This window comes from Lepisosteus platostomus, chromosome 2 (genome assembly GCF_059453375.1).
Source record: "Lepisosteus platostomus isolate fLepPlt1 chromosome 2, fLepPlt1.hap1, whole genome shotgun sequence".
In the NCBI taxonomy this organism is placed as follows: Eukaryota; Metazoa; Chordata; class Actinopteri; order Semionotiformes; family Lepisosteidae; genus Lepisosteus; species Lepisosteus platostomus.
The window spans coordinates 75,973,557-75,996,399 of record NC_142612.1 but is presented as its reverse complement, the minus strand read 5'-3'; the positions used below and the strand labels follow the sequence as shown (position 1 = coordinate 75,996,399).

The 22,843-nt window shown below is 35.4% G+C and overlaps 1 protein-coding gene across 3 annotated transcripts in view; it reads left to right on the top strand.

The window, feature by feature from the left end:
- The first annotated feature begins 4,650 nt into the window (after positions 1-4,650).
- Positions 4,651-22,843, top strand: part of zbbx (zinc finger, B-box domain containing) — a 34,723-nt gene continuing 16,530 nt past the window's right edge. For all 3 annotated transcript variants that reach the window (XM_088618570.1, XM_088618580.1, XM_088618560.1), the window contains exons 1-7: positions 4,651-4,809; positions 5,856-5,976; positions 6,299-6,412; positions 12,680-12,776; positions 13,833-13,881; positions 14,037-14,149; positions 15,708-15,803. In XM_088618570.1, coding sequence (XP_088474696.1) covers positions 5,915-5,976; positions 6,299-6,412; positions 12,680-12,776; positions 13,833-13,881; positions 14,037-14,149; positions 15,708-15,803 — 531 coding nt within the window. In that variant the 5' untranslated portion in view covers positions 4,651-4,809; positions 5,856-5,914. The remainder of the gene's footprint in view (positions 4,810-5,855; positions 5,977-6,298; positions 6,413-12,679; positions 12,777-13,832; positions 13,882-14,036; positions 14,150-15,707; positions 15,804-22,843) is intronic.

Here is a 22,843-nt window from a genome sequence, read left to right as displayed (position 1 = left end):
TCAAACTTTAACTCTTTAGTGTACTTTAGCCTTAAGGCTATTTTCTGGCCTAAGCCAAATTGAATAAAATATACTTTGAACAGTCAATAGGCAAATTAAAGCTACACAGAAAATGATAAAATTATTTTTATTAACATTTAGTGCCTGGTTGTACACAAAAGAGTGAATATTTCCCATTTTTCCCTGTAGCGCAGAGGTGTTTATACATAATATCTCCCCCAAGGCCAGCTGTCGGTGCCCTCTGGCTGTAGGCTTGTTTTCCACTGTTTCCCTTGTCTTCTCTCTCTTGCCTAAGGCACAGGTGGGTTTATATACAGTACCCCAGATCACGTGATCCAAATCTGCCAATCAAAACCTGACAGCAGTACTGTGGTAAATCAGGCACGTGTGGGTTTCGGCTCATTAAAGTAAACTGTATGTATTAGGTGCTGACCACTAAAACAATAGATTGGAAAACAAGAGACGCAACATACAGTAATTGAAAAAAAGACAAAACAATCTGACAATCCAGTGGGCTACTGTATGTAATGAAATGGCTTAATGCATAAGAAACAATCAGTAACGTAATAAAAGAGAAACACACAAGAATACAAGAAATACAGGAAATAAAAATAGTGGGACACATACTGTATATATCTAAGGTAAGAAAGATAAATGGAAAATATATGAATGTAAAAATAGTATTATAGGTTATTATAATAGCTATTAGTTAAAATTTATGTAAAAATCCTTGTACTCCCATGACACGGAAAAAAAACCTGATTCACTTTTGCAACGCATGCATTAACATCTTACAATTCAATAGTCATCAGATATTATTAATGAAATTTCTGACTTCTGGACCACCTTTTGCAGTGGTCTGAAAAACCTCCTCCATGCAAAAGATTTCCTATAGGTGGCAGTGTGAGCAAGAGAAACACAGAAGGAAGAAAGACGCATGAAGTTGCAGTTATGTGCAGCATTTCAACACAAATCTGCCTACCATGACATGGCCAGAGTAGGAAAACTTCCATCATGTGTTGCACGATGAAGTGAATGCACAAGTCTGAATCTCACAGTGTGGATTTTAAGATAACACCTCTGACCTTCATCCAAAAGGGAGTGAAGCACAGATATGGGCAAATTTTACGATAAACAGAGCATTAAGATCTCTGTACAATTAGTATCTGTCATCAGGTCTTTTAAATGCAGGTTTATTTGCAACCTCCCACAGACTTATTAAATTGACTCAGGTTGTAAGCTTTCGGCATGTAAGCTTCCTGCGTAGTGAGCTTTCCTCAGAATTCAAGGCATGCCTTTAGATATCTCACATGTATTATTTTCTTTATCGAGTGTTTCATGCTCAGCTCCCGCATTATCAGAAAATACTTAATAGAAACCAAGTCTGACAGCTTGGCGGTCCAGTGCATCAGCCATTTAACAGCCTTGTTCTTAAGGGCTAGGAGCTGTCATCTCAATTGCTGAATATGAGAATGTGTTCAAGACGCCGCAGTTATTACTCCAGCAGTTGCTTTGATTGTTCGGCAAGCTTGACACGAAACATTTCATTTGGAATTTCCACGCGCAAAAATAGCCAGTAGTAAAGCTCTTTTCTTGTTATAGACACCTGTCCCCGAGTGGGATCTTAGGGCTCTGAAGAGAAAGAGCAGAGAGGAGAGCAGCTTAAGCAGTTAACTTCATGGCCGTCTGCAGCCATCCCAAGTGATGGCATTATCAGCAGCGTACGCTTCCTTTCCACTCCCTGTGTTCCAGAAATTGGCTGTTGAAAAGTGCAGGGAAAGAAGGGCCCATCATGGGCTTATTGTGCTTGTCAACTGCCAGCTAACGTTCATGGGAAGTTTCACGCTTGTTGAGCTTCTCTGAGGCCCTTTCCCACATTTTGAAAAGTCAGCTGTCATAAAAGCACTCTTGCTTCTCCTTGAAAAGGTCATCAGTTCACTTGTTACTTCGTGGCTCAAGGAGAAGAGGAGACGCTACCCATTTTTCTGCTTTCTGGTTTAGCCGGCTGGAGACGCTGGAGTCTTTAACCTTGAAACACTGACCGGAGAGTTTCAGCAGGCATGGGGGTGTATCCTGAATAGCTTATGAAATATGTGATATTGAGGTTAACAGGAATTACTGTCAGGCTGGATGGTCTCACATATCAAATACAATATGTTTTCTGTCATAGTAGCCAGAGACTACTGTTGTCAGGAAAGTCTTTTATGGGCCCTAGTGGAGCCAAGGTATAAAGAAAAAAAACTCCAGAGGGTGGAGTTGGAAAACAAACCTTTCACTGGGAAGCTTTTCAATGATTCATTCCATCCAAATCTTAATCTTTATGATATGTACTGCGCGTCTGAATTTTTCAAAAACTCACTTGACAACATGCCCCTGAACGTTAACAAATTGAATTGCTTGGCCGCTTCCTGTGACCAACATGGGACGAAAAAACAAACAAACAAAAGCTGTGTTTTAGATGATCAGGTAAGAAAGAGATATTCCCTCATCTGTGCCCAATGTGATGAAAAATGGTGTAGCTGTCGACATGCTGATATTAAATGCTGAGCATCTGGGGCCGTTTCAAGCAAAGCTGGAAAGAAGCATCTGAGAAGCCTTTCCTATGACATTACTTGATACATGGCAAAAATATATAGAAAAAAAGAATCCTAGACATTTTACTAATTTATTCTTTTTTAATATAATTCAATTGGCTCGCCATTTAAGTACCTTTATCCGTTGACATTTTCCAGTCACAGAAACATTTAGATGTTTATTAGATTTCTTCCTCAAGGGGCTGAATTTCAGCTGCTGTTCCGTATTATTGCAGTCCTATCCAATCCTTTTGGCTCATCAGTATGCTGCAGCATGGTTTGGTAGTTTCCTGGCTGCTGGAACTGAAGTTACAGGACAGAATTGCATTTTTGTGCTGTGAGAGAATAAGATTAAGTAGCAGGTATGAAAGAAGGATGCTAGCAGACTGTCTTAACCTTGTGCATCGTAGGGGTGTGGGCTTGAATCCCTGCTCGCTGTGTCAAGCTGTGATCTGACCTCTGCCTGTTGAGAGGTGGGTTCCTGTACTATCACAGCGCAAGAAAGGTTGGCACCCTTCTGAGAAATCAGCCTCATCTTTTTTTTTTCAGAGGTGAAGTAGAGGGAAGCTATGCAAGACTGCCATGGAATAGAAAATCCGAAACCTTTTTTTGAATACAAATTAGACATCCTTGAGCTGCAGCCTGAGCCAAGAGTGACTGATGGGGAAGGTTTCCTCGTCCAGTCTGGAAGACGGCACCCAATCACTAGGAGGACACAGAGCTCCTTAAAGCCCTGGGTTCGCCTGGAAAGCATCAGACTGTGTTTATTACTTTAGCTTCAGCTTATTTTTCAAGAAAAAAAATCAGTCTGGCCACAAATATTAATTCGTTTTTACTTCTGATTTTTTTTCCCGTTTTTTGTTCACATTTGCAAGATGCACACATACTCATTGCTAAATATGTACACTCAAAGACTTATATGTTTATTTCTTGATGTGATTAAACCTGCCACCCCAGCATTGGTTCATCACAACTCCATCCTTTCTGGTGTTTGCATTTCCTTGAAAATTATATACATTGACACTGACCTTTATAGCAAAACACAGGACCTGAGCATGCAGCTGTAGTGGCCATTTTGGGCACCATAGCTGGTAGGGTCTTGCATTAATTTGAGTGGATGCCCTACAGAGTAGGAAATCTTGCATTTACATGGAATTAAACATACCCTCAATAATATTTCCTTAAATGTATTACTCTTGTACGTCTCCATGATTCTTTATTTGAGCTCTTACTAGATTTCATTAGTGCACACACTAATTTAATCCCAAATGCGGTACACCTCAAAATCTTCTTCAATGTGTGTTTGAATAGCCTGTCATTTAAAAGAGCATTAACTGTGACCAAAGCCTAATGATCTAAATCTAATGCAGTGTGAGCTGAATTCCTGATTGGTAGATGGCTACATCAGGATGTGCTGCTTCAGAATCGTTGCATGGCAGATATAATGCAATGTCACTGACCTGTTGTTAACTGCTTAGTGGGGAAAAATTATTAGGCCTTTTATCTCCACTCAAGATTATATATTTATATGCTTGGAGACAGTTTGGTAAATTCACTTTCACACACCTACATCACTTGCTTTGAGGAGCGACTTGTTCATTTCACCACAGTCCCTTTCAGCACAATGATGGCACTAAAATCTAAAGCTTATTCTTCATGGCCAAAGCAACACCCAGCCCCTGTCCCCCAAGAAAAAAATAACCCACAAAAGAAAACAAAACTGGGATTGAAAGATATCTGCTGTGTTTTGTGAGATTGAACGACATCGTAATTTAGCAGATGAAGGTGTGTTTTCATCCACACATTCCCTCATTATTTTCTAATTGTATTGTAAAAGCATTTGATTTCATCCCGAATTTCATTTTCTAACCTACAGTATTGCCCTAATTATCAAGGCAAGGGAGCCTATCAGCAGTTACCTGTGATCTTAGCAATAACATCAGAAGTTATCTAACACCTATATTGGCCATCCGTCACAGGTGTAAAACCTCTTTTCCACTTTTATTAGTAAATACGTTACAAGAAGTGCCCATTAAGAAGTTAAAAGGCTCTCGCGAGATTTACCGTTTCCATGGACACCAATACACAAGCGGTCCTACTCATCAACACTTGTTGCACATTGACGTAGGAGAAAAGCACTTTGTTAATACTGTGAGAGAGGGAGAAAGCGAGGGAAATAGTTTAAACAGAGTATATATATATAAACAATATTCGTTGGCGCAGAAGATATTTAAAGGTACGGTATTTGTTGCTTTTTGTTGTGTAAGCAAGAATATTATAATCATGTTCATTATGAAAACGGACATACCGTAGCCTACGGTATTTAGGTAATAGACTATGACATGTAATATAGTCTTAAAGACCTGTATATTGTGACGTTTGCTTTTATGGTTGTAAGCTGCTTCATTAATTCACTAAATATGTAATACATTTATTTTCAGTTTATTCACGTTTATTAAGTTTGAACAAAAACGATTCGACTTTGGACAGCATTATAAAATTGCTGAGTCAGAGTAAGGTATTTCTGTGATAAAAGCGTAATTTTTAACATCGTTTGTTCGTCTCAACTTATTTCATACAGTATGTGCATTTCCTAGATAGTAGCTAATACACCTCTGCAAGCATGTGTGTTTTTTATCACGTGAAAATATGGTTCTAGACATGCATATTAGACTACAATAGTAGTTTGAATCCTAGCTTTTTCATCGGGTTCTGAACGAAAATACCTCTGGTCTTGGAAAATAGCTTTAAATAATCAGCCACTACAAACTGTATCAATCATGTATCAATGGCTAATCTAACAATAACAAAGTAGGCTGTATTGAAGCATAAAATATGTTCTTGCATTTCTGTTGCAGATTTTACTACAATCTCAAATCCTCACATCCTCACAAAGAACAAATTTTATGCTGTAATAAATTGTCCCAGGTTTTTCATAAGCAGTTGAAGTCAACTCAGCCAGGTTTACTTCTGTTTACACGGGTTTCACAGTCCATTACACGGTTTACCTTTAACAGCTGTGTAATAGGTATTCTGTTATTAATACATCCTTTTCATCTATTTTTTCCAAATGTGAAAAGGCAAGGTTATGTTCTATACGTAAAAAAGGAAAGATGATAAAAACCTGGAATGATGAATTATTTTTAATTGTATATAACTTAATTTATTAAAGTTAAACATGGCATTTAAGTCACTGCTCCTGTTAATTGATAATATGAATTTGTAGGTCTAGAGACAAGTTTTTTGTCCTGTGAAAAAATGTGATTGTTATATTTATTGCAGGGAAAAAGTGTCTTGGAAGCTTGTTCAACATTTGGAAAAACATTCCTTCAGCAAGAACCATGAATTTAAATGATTTTGTGGTTGTTACAAACAAGCCTAAGTCAATGAAGTTAAAGGCCAGGTAACAGCAGTGTGGTTTTTCCATTGTTGTGTTTCAATCAAAGTGAATCTAAGCCTCTTTGTGTAGTTGGGTATTTGACAGCTAATGTAATATCAAGCAATGGAATTTGTTAAATATTTTTACTTATTTTGTAGTAGGTATAATATAATAAGTAGTTTACATAAGTTTTTTTTAATCACTTTTATATTAACTCAGTCAAACCTAACTTGGAACAGGAAAAAATAAGGGTTACTTTACAAGTTACCAGATTAAATCTCAGTTTTCTACTTGTCACATCTTTATTTATTGAGAGTGTAATGTCCTCTTATTTTTCCCACCTCAGGAATCTTGGAGAGATGAAGCTTGAGACAGTACAGCTGGAGCTTGAGAGTAAAGACATGGAGAGTAGACTTCAGCAGCTAAGACAGAGCATGAGCAGAGAAAAAGAGGAAAGAAAGTAAGTGGAAATGCCTTGGAATTATTCTGCAAAGGAATAGATAAAAGCCCATTCCATGCTGGAAGGTAAAGAGAAGAAACACTAAGTTTCACTGGGATGTCTTCTTCAGGTGGACCTTCTTCAAAACTGAAAAGTTATATTTTTTTCTTTACCTTTCAGCATAGAATGAACCTTTACCTGTTCCTTTGAAGCCTATGCATGCTAACGCAGCTCCCTACTCATATGTCTAGAATTATTCTGTTTGAGTTGCCTGCTAGACTACTATTCTCATACAGAACTCAGATTCATATACAATATATCTTTCTTAGGAGCTACTGACACTGCTTTCTGGCCAATAATGTTATTTAAGAAGCTTACAGCAGCTCCATAAGGAACTAAATTTCCATTTCTAATAGAAGATGTGTTGGATGAGCATCTTTTGACAACCTCATGAGTCATATTCTTATTACCAAATAATATACTATTAGAATAGAGGTGAACAAACATGAGACATGAGGCCTTTAGGTCTACTGCAGTGCAGCCTTTCTGTACAAACAGCTGCTAAATTATGGAGATGAATTAACCAATGGTTCTTCAAACAAATAAGTTGTTTGTGCTGAAATCCCACATGGAAAAACACCGGCAGGGCTGGTATTTGACTTTTCCTGCCTTAGATGTGCATAGCTCATTTTAAACTGTAAAATGCAGAGGAAGTCTTTCCAACAGTAATTATATCACTCACTAAAGCCAAATTTAATCCACAGCTTAAGTTAAGTCTTAGATTATTTATTTTAATATGTAAGAGCTTTATTATCAAGATTACATTGTTAGCCATGCTCTGACTAAAGGGACTGTTGAAAATGTCTGATATTTGGTCTACCATCTGTAACTTTTAGCATGCAGAACAGCAGCCTATGCGTACCTTTAACACCGTGAGCAGTGCTTTTGAGTGTCAACACACAGAACACAGTGTTAAGGACCATGTGTTATCCAGTTAGGTGCTACAGCAACCAATCCCCAAGAAATGTAGGTTCCTTTGGGATGGAAAGAACTATACAAATGCAGTCAATCATTAATTGTTGCTATTTTCATTATTAGTAGCATGTCAATATTTAACTGTATAGTGGATATAATCTGAAGTTGAAACTTCCACTACAGGCTGCCTACTTTCTTTTCTTAAGTCAAATTACAGTACATTCGTTGAGGAGAGAGATATATTAAACGACTTAATAATTGTACAGTATTTACTTGATCATGTTTAAACAAGTGCAATAGACTAGCGTCCTGCCCAGGGTGTATCCTGCCTTGCTCCGGTGGCTCACTGAGATAGGCCCCCTCTCCCCGGTGACCCGGAATAGGATGAAACAGAAAATGGATGGATGGACATTAAAACACCTGTCATATTTCACATATTTTACAGGATGGCTCACAGTATGTTTTTTCTTCTGAATCTGTAATAGCTGTACAGCAATATTACATGTTTTTGTTCAGATGTGTTAAATACTGTTTTACTAAAAAAGCTTTTACTTAAAAATTCCAGCAGTAATTTAATGGTCCAAAAATATACAGAGTCACATACAAAATGTAACTCGTGTACATTTGGAACCAATAGCGTTTGTGGCATTTTTAAGTGATTCAATATATAAAAGTAACTCTTGACTAATTTATATTAATTTTACACTGTTTTCTTAATGATGTTCTGAGTATAGCTTTTGAAAATGGTCAATTAGGAGAAGTGCACTGGTTTCGTACAGTAATGATGTTGATATGAAGATAATTAATCTAAATATTGTGATTAATATTTTTTTTCTCATTTATATACACACATTCAGAACATTAAATATTTTCTTTGCAGGTACGATTTATTGAGTCTGAGAAGGTATATATTCATTTTTTTCCAAGAACCAGTAGCTGGAATCTTGTGTTGAAGAGTTTATTGACCTTTAGCAGAGAATCACAGCTGCAAGAGAACATGTTTTATTGAAAGGCACTTATCACTTCTTGGTATGTGGCTGTAAGGCAGACTGAAAGTGAAATCACAAGAGGTTTAACACTGAACATTGCTGAGGAATTTTAAAGCTATACAACACACATACAGTATGTCTGCTGAACATAATGAAAACTTATATTTGTAAATGTGAAATTAAAAAGGGAAAAATATGAATACACGTGAATCATTATGAATATGTGTAAATTGCAACATTAGATTTTGCCACAAAAATATTCTTTTATCTCATGGTTTCATTTTGAGTAACATTTTGACGTTCTCTTCAATAGTCTGTGGTTTAGGTGTAAAAGAGAAATAGAAAATATGATTGCAAACAAAACAGTAATACCACCTCTTCATAGCATTCTACATGCATCCGTTTAATTTATTACATATTTTACTTGATCACCCCAATGAAATGATTGTAATCAAAGAAACATGACTAACTGAAAATGATAGAGATTAATGTAATATTACTGGATACACAGAGAGATAGGAAAGATAATGTAGGTGTAGCACTGTATCAAAAATAATATTCTAGTTCAGGAACTAAACATGTACTATTCTAAAGGTATAATGTGTGGAGTATGCTATAGACCACCTAATGTAGATTTTGTTTGTAATTCAGCACCGAATAAGAACGTTAAATGTACAAAAGGAATCAGACAGCTTAATATAAGTAGAATGGAATAGGATAGATATTGATAACAATTTGAGCACAAAAATGATTTATCCTGACAGTGGGTAAAGTAAAAGCTAAATTTATTCAACAAATCAGTTAGGAAATATATAATGGGAAGAAAGTGCTCTATAAAATGATTAAAAAACACAGGATCCAGTTAGGAAAGGAGTACAATAAATTCTAACTACAGGTTAAAAAGGATGTGGGATGTGAAGCGAGAGATGGAAAGGAATAATGCAATGGATACTAAAATTAATAATCCTTTTTTTCAGTACTAAAACAGCAACATAAGCATTCAGAAAAAAAAGTATAATGTATCTAGGACAGCAATGAGAAATGAAAGAGAAATGGCTGATGTACTAAATGAGTATTTCACTCAGGTATTCGCTGAAAAATAAGTCAACAACATGCCTCAGGCAGTGGAAAGATGAAGTTCTTTATTAAATAGTTTTAGCGTAGAAAAGGCTATAGTGTTTTGGGTGCTAGAAGCACTCCAGATTAATAAATCTCCAGGGCCAAATTATATTGTACCAACTCCAATATTCAAACAACATAGGAATAGCACCCACACATTGCAAAATTGCTATTGCAATGTCCATCCACAAGAAGAGTAACAACAATTAGTAACTTTATCCAAGTATTTATAAACAGATACATGCGATTTCTGTTACATGTAAGGATATGGAAACAATTATTAGAACTAAACTAGAGAATCATCTATATTGAAATAATATCCTAGGAAACAGTCAACAAAGAAAGGGTAAGTCCTGTCAGACCAACTTATTAGAGTGCTTTGAACAACAACAGTAATGCATGGACAGAGCATACAGTGGACAGTGTACGGTGTATCTAGATTTCATAAAACAATAATTGTCAAATTAAAGATAGTAGACGTTGAGGGCAATATTTGTATTTGGGCTGAAAATTAGTTAATAAATAGAAAGTAGAGAGAACAGGTAAGAGGTAGTGTTCAAACTGGGCTGATGTAATCAATAATGTGCCACAGGGATCTGTCCTAAGACTACTGCTCTTCCTAATTTATATAATTGATTTAGATTCTGGTTCAGTTAACCTACTCAAGTTTGCAGATGATAAACAAAATGGGTTGTTTGGCCAACATAGAAACAGCAAAAGAAACTCAGTAAGATTGATTTAAATATTCAAGGCTGGGCAGTCACCTGGAAGTTCATGTCTAATGTAAGCAAGTGAAGGAAAAACAAACTGTACATGCAAAATGGGAAACAATGAGATAGAATAGGCTACTTATGAAAAAGACTTAAGTGTTTATGTTGACACATTTGTTACATTTTGTAGACTAAGTAGAAAAAAATCAGGCAAACAAAATGTTAGGATATATGGACAAAAGGGTAGAAATTAAAATCAAGGGAAGTTATATTAAAATGTATATTGCATTAGTGAGGCTTCTTTAAGATTGTGTACAATATTTTGTACAATATATTTTGGTCATCATGTTATAGAAAGTGTTGTAGCTCTGGATTCAGTCCAGCAACCAGATGTGTTCCAGGACTCAGTGGTATGGCCTGCATTGACAGGATTAAAGAACTGAATCTTTTTAGTCTTGAACACCCAAGGATGTCGTACATAGTGGTAAAGAAGAGAGAAAGAAAAATATAATAAAAAGTAAAAAAAATGAAACAAGAACATACAGGATAAGCTGTAAAGCCCTAGTAAAAAAGCGAGCTTCAAGTTTAGATTTTAAATTATAGCTACCAAACAGGCTTTATATGCTGCATGGCCTTCTGTTGTTTGTAACCATTTTTCTGTTCTTAAAAGGGAATTGCAGTCCCAATTTTTCACAGACTGGGTATGATATCTCAGTAACAAAATACATTCATTGGTGGTATAGCAAAATTTTACAAATTTCTAATGAAGCACAATAAATGTTGAACTTGCCATGTTGTTGAAAACCGCTGGTTTCACCAGTTCATACAAATTGCGATGTCCCTTTTTGCTCTCTAGTCTCTAGAGATAGACTTTTGTAAGACAAAAGGGAAACTTGGTCTCCAAATAATGTTAATCCTTTTTTTGGCTTTCTCAGCTCACATATACTGTATATTAAAAATGATGCCTCACTTTTGAACATTTGAGCATTTGGCTGTGCAGAACATAGTGGTTAGCCAAGAGATGGGTGATAAGCATGGCCACTGATGTTGGAGATTATAAGTATCTTTAATTAGATGCATATTACATATCATCCTGGTCTTCAGTATTTAAGGCATTACTTGGTTCAATTAGATAACTGAGACCTTGGTTTGGATGCAAACTTGACAACCCTGTAGCTCTCCACATTCAGCGTTCAAGACCCTCTGGCCTGTGCATTTATTTTCTGAAAATCCCCTGCATTAATAAGGCTATAATTTTTACCCAAAGACTACCGTGGTGTGGATTATGAAGAACCCGTTTGAGGGCATATTGTCAAAATACACAATGGCATAATTTATTTAATGAAAGTTTGCTTGCTGTAGAGGATAGTGCATATATCACATTATAAACCTCACATGCTCAATCATAATACATTGTACAATAATTCCACCTCACATGCTCAATCATAATAAATTGCATGGGAATTCCATGGGGAAATGCATACCAAGATAAGTTTATATTTCAGCATAACACATATGCTTTGTTCAGTGAAATTCATTTATCATTGCATGTAAGTTACACAGTGTAATGTGATGAAGATATATTTAGAAACTGCTTATGCAAAAAGTAGTGAAAAATGCACATAATAGTTAAATACATACAGTATATATCATTTAGAAAAATACTGAATAAAGGTACTGCAAAAATGTAATGGAGTTAGGAATTCAGTGACTGAAAATATTAAATTCATAGTCCATGGTCTATGTTGAGAAGATATACTTGTTTATTAAAGCATCTGCCTTAGATTTTAGATTTCTTTTTAGAATAGATGAGTTGGATTATTTGTGGTTGTTGTATGTTTAAATCATGATTTTTATCTCCCCGAAGCAGTGGTTGCATTGGTTATGCAGGCTGGTTGAATACAGAACAACATTAATATATTCTAGCATGTATAGAGTTTTCAAAAGATGGAGCTGGGGTGCAAGCAGGGACTTTTCATTTTTAAGGTTTCAACCTAAATTAGTCCAAATTATTCATCCTTGTGTTTTATTTCCCATCCCATTGTGTGTTGCTTTCCTTTGAGCTAGTCCTGCAATGTTCCATCCAAAACATTAATTTACTTGGACCTTATGTATGATTGATACACATTTACTTCCTACAGTAGGTTAAATCTAGTACTTTAATATTCAATATGTCTTAAATGTTTGTAAGGCTATAAAACACAGTGGTCCATATCTTTAATTGGCTTCATCCATGTCTTCTCAGTCTTAAGGGCAAGGTGATCTGTATTAAAGTATTTTTATGGATGTCATAAAGCTGTGGATGTCATGTTTTGCCATGTACAGTTCTCCATCTAATCCATTCAAAATATCCTTAAATATGGAATGTTGCATAAAATGACAAAGGAAGTAAAATCATTCTATATTTCCAGGAAAAGTAGTTGATGCTACTCCACTTAAATCACTATTATTTACCTGTTACTCTATTCTGTAGTGCATATCATTCTGTCTTTCAGAAATTCAGAAGTATATCACTGGAAGTCAGGACAAGCTGGTAGACTGAGTAATCAAACCCAAGGACCGGCACAAAATAAGGAGAACAGTTTTCAAAAGGTGAGGAAACCCAGGGACTTCTTCAGGATCAAGAGTAAAACAATTAACACATAGAGAACACAGTGGGAACTAAGGAGCAGTACATTTGAGACAGAGAACACAAGGCACTTCTTTACACAGAAGGTTGTGAGAGTGTGGAAAAAGCTACACAGCCATGTTGTTGAAGCTGATACCCTGCCTTCCTTCATCATACAGATGGATGAGATCCTCAAATGAAATGGCTACCTCATCCGTTTGCAACTGATGTTCTTCAAAGTTTTAATGTATTGGCATGGTTTGTTTTGGTGTCATGTTGTTGGTGTCTGGTGAAAAGTATCTGACAAGCGTTTTTGCAGTCTGCAAGCCAAAAGCACAAGCAGCAGAGCTTTGTTTTCTGCCCGAGGATAGACAAGACCATTTCTGATTACACTCAACATGGTGAACTGAGATTTCCCTAGTCCCATCCAACACTGGTAGTGCTCAGATAATTATATAGAGCTGCTGGGACATCCAGGTGTTTCATATACAGTAATGATGTGAATAATTTGTAGATACATACAAGAAAAATAATTAACTGTTTTAATTTGTTGAAGTAACTGCCACACCACCCTGTAGCTGGGAATTCCCACCCTGTAGCTACTCTTAATTTTGCAGTTTCACAGAAATCTGTTTTTTGTGGTCAACTTGTAGCAATTAGTTCTGGATGTAGTCTCTTCATCGTTAGTAACTACCAGGACCGTTAGTAAGGCCTAAAATGTGAAGCTGCAGCACAATGCTTGAAATTTCTAATTAATATCTAATTACAATATTTTTCAATGGCTAGCTCCTCCTTGCTAAGGAAGAATCTGTATTATTATCATTCTGAAAGGAATTCCTCATATTAACTGCTTAACAGCAAATTACAGTAAAAAACAGAAGACATGATTTGTTTGTATTATTCTGTACAATGAACAATGGAGCTTTGCTAATAACATAATAATATTTTTCCTACAATGTTCAACAAGCCTTTAAGTTTTCTTGGATTACTTAATATTCTAATTAAGTACAAATGTATTTGCATTATTCTTTTCGTTATAGTTCTCAGTTGGAAACATGAAGGTAAAAGTTCTCAAAGATCAACCTGAAGGTATGTGTGTTATATTAAAAATGTCACTTTTCTGTACTGTTGAAATAGACGTTGTGCAACCAAAATAAAATGCTGTTTGCGATAACCGTGGTTATTGTAATTTAAGCAAGTCATTTTCGTGAAGGTTTTGATTTTTTTTAATGTTGCTTTTGCAGAGTTCAAGAAAACACTGGCAAAACAGCAAACATCAGTGAGTTTGGAACCAAGCCGAAAAACTAAACTGAAGGGAAAAGACTGTGGACAGTGCGAATCAAAAAAGGCCGGGGTGGTAGGTGTCAGTTTAGTAAATCACTTAACAGCTGCCTGTGCATTTCCAAGGAGTCTCAGATTGTTTAGCATATAAATCAGGAAAATTGTGGTGAGACGTGAATGTTTTATGTAAAAAATAAATTGAGAGAATGTACAGACGACATTTGCAGATCAATGTATCCAGGCCTTACATCACACAGATATCATGGACAGTGTTATTTATTTGATGAGACTGTTTGAAAATTACAGTTTGTGGAAATTGTGGTACGTTTTTCTTTCATTTAACAGGCAATCTTGTAAAAGACAAGGTGATAATAAAGATAAAAGAAAATGTATTTTTCCTATCTCATAATTTCAAGATCTTACAATATCTTATAATTATAATTTCAAAATCAGTCCAGTTTAGATTTTATGTTACATATGCAAATATTTGACCATAGTACATTGCTGCCTATGTTTACCAGCCCCTGTTTTTTTTAATATGGAAGCAGTGGTAATATACAAATGGGTTTAATGTCTTATCTACGGTAGCCGCTTTTTTCCTTATACATGGTGCAAATATTCTTATAAATTTAAAGTAGCATTTTCCTTTTTCCAAATTGAAAAAAAATGAAGCATTCCTGGCATAGAATCTTAAGAGAGGGCTCCAGGAAATCCGTGCACTAGGATGTATAGCCCATTCATGCTCAATGAGGTTAATTGAGCAGCTCATGGCAAAGTTATTTATAGACAGAGCATGCATGGTACGTTTGACGTTAGTTCTCAGTTTCTCATTGACATTTACAGTTAAACTCAGAGACAAGGCATTGATTTCAATTACAGTCACCAAGTTCATGTTCCAAGAACGACACTGAAGTGAGAGTATAACAGTATATTCATTGCTGTTTGTAATAGTGAACGGAGCTGGTAACAACCTTGCTGTTCCTGTAAAGTATGCAGATAATGACTTAGTCTTTTGTTTCATATCCACAAAACACATAGTGGGAAGGATAATTCTATTGAGAGTGTGACCAGCACAAGGTTAAACAAGTTTTTTATTACATCAATAGAATCACGCAAACCTTGTAGGAATTAATAAACCAAGACAAATTAACACAGTAGCTTGAATGAATTAATCCTTATTTATTCCTTTTTATGTCACAAAATAAAGCTTGTCTGTTTCTGTCAATTATGGCCACAGCTGTGAAATCAGGCTGCGTTTCTTCCTAACATTGAATAGAAACAGGCTGCCATATTTAGCTTGCCAAACATGAAGTCTGTCAAAGGGGGCATATCACTGCAAGTACACAGAGGTGGTACATAACATCAGTAGGTCCCAACAGAGCTTCTGTAATGGATAGGGTTGTGTGCTTATGATAAGCTAGTATTGTATTTTTTGTTTCTTATTTATTTCATTTAGCTGTTCCTGATTTTAAGTAGTATTTTGTGTTTTTAGAAATAATTAGGTCCCTTTAGGTTAAGGTGCACATTTTATATAAATATATAGCCTTATTATTCTGGATGATATAGAATTATATATATTATATCAGTTTTACTGTTAAGACGATCTTCTAAAGATTTTTTTTACTCCTTTGAAGATGTGTGTGGAATGTGGAGAAGATTACTGCATTGGGTGTTTTGCCAGATTCCACCAGAAGGGGGCACTGAAATTCCACAGAATGATACCTATTCAGGTATGACAAACTCTCAAAGTCATAATTACAGTAGTTAGGACAACAGAATGACTTTTGGTTTTCTTGTTTTCCCAAAGCATGAAGAATAGAATATTTCAGTACCATTTTCACATTAAAATTAACTGGTCACAAAATATTAACTTCTAAAACTAGATATGGTGAAGATACAGTACATGTAATAATTTGTTTGCAGGACAGAAGAACTAATGCATTTTTCATAAAAGTGTAATACTTTTTTTGTAAACTGCAACATACTGTAAAAAGGTTTTATTCATTCCAGTTGTCTAATTATTTCAGATTTAATGTTTTGGCAAAAAATTGGTTTTATCAAAACCTGCCAGTTTACAACACACTACGTTACTATTATGGTGATATCGTGAGACTCAAGAAACACTACATCTTTTTGCAGAACATACAGAGCTGCTAGCATATCTTGCACTTCATTGCACTTAAGTTATTATATACTGTGTTGTAGTACCTTTTGTTCTGCCACTTGTGCATTGTTAACTCAGGAATTAATCTGGTCTGAGCTTCTGAATCCTATATCTTAGAGGTTTTACTGTACAGTACAGTGAGTATTTAAACATGTACATTTCTAATACCATGAGAACAATTAAATATAGTGAGGTTTTTGTTTTACCTTGCTTTCTTTTCCTTTGTAAAGTTAAAAAAAAAGATTTTCATCACAGTATCCATGTATACATCAAACACTTTGCACTTTGCAAAATGCATTTGTACCCTGCAATGGACATTGGCAACTATAAAAAAATAAACCTTGACGTGTATTTTTTTGTTAAAATTTTCTTTAAAAACAAAAACTGCACTGTACAACCCTATTTTTTGCTCTTTGTTTAATGTGATAATTATTGCAATTAACAATTGCATGCAAATGGGAAGACAATATTTATATATAAGAACATTAAATACTAATTATATTTTGAAACATATGTATTATGCCTCTACTCTTTAACCTAATGCTGATAACTCCAAGAGAATGTTAACAACAGGGTTGTATCTGTGACTGAATGTCATGCTAGCCAGATGAATCATGTTTGTCAAATAAAATTGATCCAGCATTTTAAAGTGCAGTTCAATCTTTCTGTCTTAACCGTTGCTGAAGCACTGTTGCTTAACATTGCTAGGTTAGTAAGCATTTTACTAAAGTAGACTCAAGGCTGGATTTCAATTCTGAACCAAAATGCTTACACCGCTGTTAACCATTATAATTAACACCAACCACTGTTACATTGCTGTGTGAATACTGCAGGTTAGGTGTGCTGTTCACATTGCTATTGAATTTATGTATTTAGACTGTTTGATTTAATACACACCCAAATGGATCAACCTAACTGATGTAGAGCAATAAATGGGTGCAGGAATTGTGTATTATAAATACTTTGTAGATGCTTGGGAGTGCCACTTCGGTTGACGTTGTCAGTGCCTTTAAGAATTTTGAATATTTGGCTCAGCTCCCCTTGTATTCTTCTCTGTTCAGGATTAGAAAGGTTCAGTTCTTTTAGTGTGTCAGTGTAGGACATTTATTTAAGACCATGATTGCATGTAGTTTCTCCCGTCTGGGCTGGCTCCATGATAGCAGTCTCTTTTTTGCAATGTGATAACAAAAATTGGACACAGAATTTGAAATAAAGTCTAGTGCGTTGTACTGTACATGCAGCAGTTTCACATAACGTTGTTTGATTTAAAATCTACTCCTTTAACAATATGTCATAACTTTCTGTTTTCCTTTTTCAAAACAACAACCAATGGCAACAACAAAATAAAATCAGCACATATGCACACATTTAGCTTTATCTATTGGCAAAAAGTAGTACTTGGATTAAGCATCACTGAAAGCTTTACAGGGTAGTGATGCAGTTTGCTTTAAATTAATGTAATAATCATAATGTTCTTTTCTTCTTTCTCATGTACCTTTGCTGTAATGAATCATGGAAATATTCTAGAAATTGCATAAAGTGCCTTTTCAACTGTAATAGAAACTGTTAGAGTTTGTAGAGAGATACAGGTATTTGTAGAAATGGTGCGTGCAGTTTTTTATGTCTTATGATAAAGCACATTAAAAGGTATATACCATTAAGTGAAAATACCTAATCATATCTCTTGTGGTCACATTGATTTGCTTCCAGCTTGCTTTTCAACATCATTAAACATGCCAATAAAATCCAACACAAATTACCTGGCTCACTTTTAGCCTTTTTATTTCAACTCAGGATAAATGGGCTCCATTTGTCTGAAAAATAGACCAGAAATCCAGTCCATAAAGTACTTGCACAGCAAAAATAAAACAAGATATATAACATCCACAGTATACTGTTTGTGTGTTTTCACATAGAACCATGCAATTTTACTGTACCATGCAATGAACTGTATCTTTGCAATAGGTATGAGGTTATTTATCCATATACAGTATGTGTTGCATACTTTTAACAGGAGACATTTTGGTGAATTAAAGAGGTTATTTTTTAGACATACAAAGACTGCTCTTTTAAGACTACAAATCTTTGCTGCCAGTCATGAATGACAAGTTTTTGATGTGAAGGGATATATACTTACACCCCATGTGGATTCCACTGAGTTTGAAATTCAGGCACATAGATGGCAGAATTAAGTTCATGCTGAGAGCAGTCAGTCAGTGAAAGTATCACATGGCCTAAATTTATAACCTTTTTCACAATGCACCTACATTTCTTTTTTGTTGAAATTGAACAGTTTTCAGTCATCAAGAATCTTGAAAAATAACATGAATATGAATTGTTTACCCTCCCACTTAACATATTTTTTTCAGTATTGTGCTGATTATAATGCTTCAAGGACATGTGGATATTTAATAGAGGTGAAGCAGATGTGAAAAATGTATTCTGACAGCAATAAGGAGGCCATTTTCAGTATCCTATTTACAAAATTGCTTATGTAACAAGACAACAGTGCATTCATTAATAATCCAGTCTTGATTTGACAATGAAGAAAATCTAAGAATCTCATTTTTTTTACAGGAAAGAGATTAGTCTGGGTAAAAAAGCGTTAAGCTGTATTGCTGTCTGCATGCAAAAGGATCCCCCAGTACAAAAATACCCCCAAACCCCAAATAACTCAACTGGTAAAGATGCTTGCACAGGTTGAGCTCTATGGCCATAGGTTTGAGTCAGGGTCATCTTGATTGCTGACTGACTGGAATTCCTCAAGCAGTGGTGCACGGTTGACTGGATATGGTGGGATTTGTCGGGTTCTCACAGTGACCTCCTGAGTGCTGGCAGGCATGCAGTGCTGCTAGTGAGGGATGCCCTTCTTCTCCAGCTGGCTTCGGACCTCCAGTGAGGGCTGAGATGTGTTCGAAGATGATTAGTTCGAAGGTGGGTAACAATGCGGGTTCTTGGGAGGAGGCACGGTGAGCACCGGTAAAAGTCAATGCCCTGTTTCAAAGGGCTGGAGGCACCGGTGTGAGGTCAGAAACAAAGGAGTAAAACAAAAAAAAAGAGAAGGAGAAAAGGAAGAAAAAAGTGTCTGTGTGGAACAGTGGCGTCCCAGCTGGAGTAAAAAGAAGCGAGGCCTGAACACTCAACCTGCCCCGCTGAGCATACGCGGCGTGACAGGGGAGGTAAAGCTCAGCCTGTCCTGATAAGGATACACAGCGGGGACAGGAGAGGAGGAGAAAAAAAAAACTCCAAAAAAAAGATGGCCTTACACCTCTTTCTTCACAGTCACCTCTGGGACTGTCGCTCTAATATCTCTCTTTCCTGGGGTTTCATGACTAGTCCTGCTAGCTGGTTCTTCCGGTGAAGTATTCAGTCTGTTCTCAACCTACTTCCCCAGCTGTGGCTAATCCAAGATTAACTGCCCCAGCTGTGCTGGCCAAGGCAACGCGTCACCCTCAGAAAAGGGCTCTGCCTCCGCGCTGAACATGCCCCGCGTAGCGCCACATGGGTTAGTTGAAGGAGTCTCTCTAACTCTTCCTTATTCTCCCCTGTGTGTGGACATGGGGATTCATGGCTGTGAGCTGATATAGTTAAAACAAAATTTGGCTCGTCTAAATTGGCTGTGTATAGAAAAAAACTAATTTAAATCAAAACTGAATACACTGTACAACAATAATCCACATTCTAGAACATTTTAGACTTCTTCTCCTAATTAATTGAAAATGAAATATATATTTATAATCTTGAAATAATACTTTGAAATGGTTTAAAATCCTAAAGCAATACACCCACCTAATTCTCTTTAATCACAAATTGTGATTGAACTCAGTTTGAACTCTGCAAAACTGTGTACTAGAGCAGTAGGGAGGAGAAGCATGTTCTGAAAAAGGCACATGTCAGAACCATCCACCATTTTACAGTGCAAGTTTTCACAGTGCTTGCAGAAGAGGTGGCATCAATTGAAAGAATATTGGATGTCTTGCTAATGATGCTGGAAGCTCACTGGAAACCAGTAAATCTCAGGCACCACTGCTCAGAGAATCGTCTTAGGTGACTAATCATATACTCGGTCTTAGTCCTGACAGTAGCTGATCTATGGTTCGTAATTTGTCCCACCTCTAAGCAAATTTGCCAGTTGAGCCATTCTGGAATGATGTTCATTACAACAGGTAATTTGTTTGGCTCTCTGGGCATCTTCAGTGCTCAGCTAAGAGCACCCAGACAAGTTAAATTCAGTAAAATATACAATTGTAGCCCATACAACTTCAGAAGGGATCCTTAGCTTGACCACAACGCAGTCTTGGAGCTTCAGACACGTCAATTGTGTCAGTTTGACAAGCAGCTTTAACTCCTGGGGCAGGATTTCAACCTACTCTCCTTTTCAGAGGCGTATGATTACTTTGATTAAGTGTCTAAGTCAATGATGCAGCACTGTGAACAAAAGTGTAACTTAAAATCATAGTCCATCTCTGTATGTTTGGAGGTAATTAAATCTAGAAAGACTAGACATAAAACTGTGGGCCAGACCTCCAATAAGAATCTATTTACTGTGCAGCTTATACAGTATTGCCTTCAGTTAGTACACAAAATATGTGTTTAGGTTTTTATATTGCCAAAGCAATATTTTGTCAGTTCAATGCAGATTTTTCTTTTTTGCTGAGTGTTTAGTTGCAAGTTTTATTTTTTACCTCTTGGTATCATTGAAAGCCAGATTTCAGGCCTATAGGTAAAGAAAAAGATTTGAACTGGTCATGTTTGATTAATTTCCATGAACAATATGTTTTGCTTATAGTAAGAAATACAAATCCAATCAGAATTTGTATTAAGGCATTCATGTGGTTATTTATATTTTATGTTTTTAGGTCATTGAAATGGAAGGTTCTGAGCATAACTTTTTAAGTACAATTTCATTGTACTGTACATATTACAGTAATATTTTAATTACTTATTACTTATTATCTTAGCTTTCAAGTACTCAACTTTCAGTACTCAGTTGAGTTTGTACCTTGGCAGGGTTTAAATGAATCAAGAAATTCAGGAAAATGGAAATGTGAACAGAGAATTTAATGGATTTGATTATGCCTGGTACTTTACAATTTATAACTTTAAATGCATAACATTTAATTATGTATTTAATTGTATTGTTTATTTTTGTTTTATTAGTCATTGCACTATTTAATGACAATATTGTAATCAATGATTGCAAGTAATGATGTCTTTGACACTTAAGAAAATATAGTATTAGATTACCAACTTTTAAGACTAGCATTTCTTGCTAGGGCTTGACAGTATTTGCCCCGTGGGTATGGGAAATATTGGAAAAGACATAAACAAGTGTTTAACTGCTGTTTATTGTTAACATTTTTAAATCTATAGAAATTATTGTTGACATTCTTGTGTTGTGCCCGAATACCAAAATGTGGAATTTACAGACATAAGAAAATAAACTAGGAAAGTAAGGACACTTTGTTTAATGTGTAAAACATAGAATCGGTTACTTAATACAAACAGAAATTATCTAAAAAACTATAGTATAATAAAAAGATGTGTTCAATAGATGGGTATCTTTCTTAGGTTTTAACAGTTTCTTAAAGTAGCTGCAGTAAACTTTGGCACATGTAGGCTTTATGATATTGCTAACTTGAATTTTCAGATTGATTTTGATGAGGTACTTCTTAGTTATAGATCTGAAATTCACAGTTTTATTTCAAAGAGACTCAGTAATGATTAATTATCTCAGTCAAAATATGATCAATCACGTATAATTAATTCAAAGAAAGATCTGCAGAAGCACTCCTTCTTTAGGGGTTGCTAAATCTTTCTAAATCTTGCAGCTTTAATTTTTTTTCTAAATTTAATTTTAGAAATGTTTATAAATGGATAACAAACTAGCCATTAGTAGATCAATGAAGCATTATAAATGGTAAGAACTAACTTCTCAGTAATTCCAGGGTTAGGCGCGTTGGTTCTGGCTATGGTCAGGATTAGGATTTTGTTACTAACATGCAATTACTTTACATTAGAACTTGGTTTTATCACACTTCTATCACCCTATTAGTACTTGACTAGCATTTATAAAGAATTCAGAAATGCCATTTGCAACCCCTAATTTAATGTTTTACGGACAATTATTAATGCAGGGCCACTTTCTACAGGCTAATTAAATTCAGTAGAATCATGTAATGTATTAACTTGAATATGCAGAATGGCTTGTTCTTGTTTTATGCTTCTTTTTATGTTTTGTAAAATAAGACTTTAAACTGATTATGGTATTCTTTTTATAAAAAAAGTTTTTTTTTTTTAAATGGACATTGTAGTGGAGTTGTTCCCACAAATTGTCTAGCAAACTAATTATTTTTAACAGGTCAAGTTAAGTACATTTCTTTGCTAGTAATAAACAAACATTGTTTATTGGATGGTACACAAAGTTTTTATTAACTCTTTTATAGTTTATTAACTTTTAAAGTTTAATAAACAACACTCTTGTTTAATCTGCATTACAAGATAACAAGACTATTAAATTCACTGTCGGGTTAAATTTGAATTGTAATTAAATGGCCTCGAAGGATGCAGAAGTCAATCTTTAATTTATATCTTTTATTGCTCACC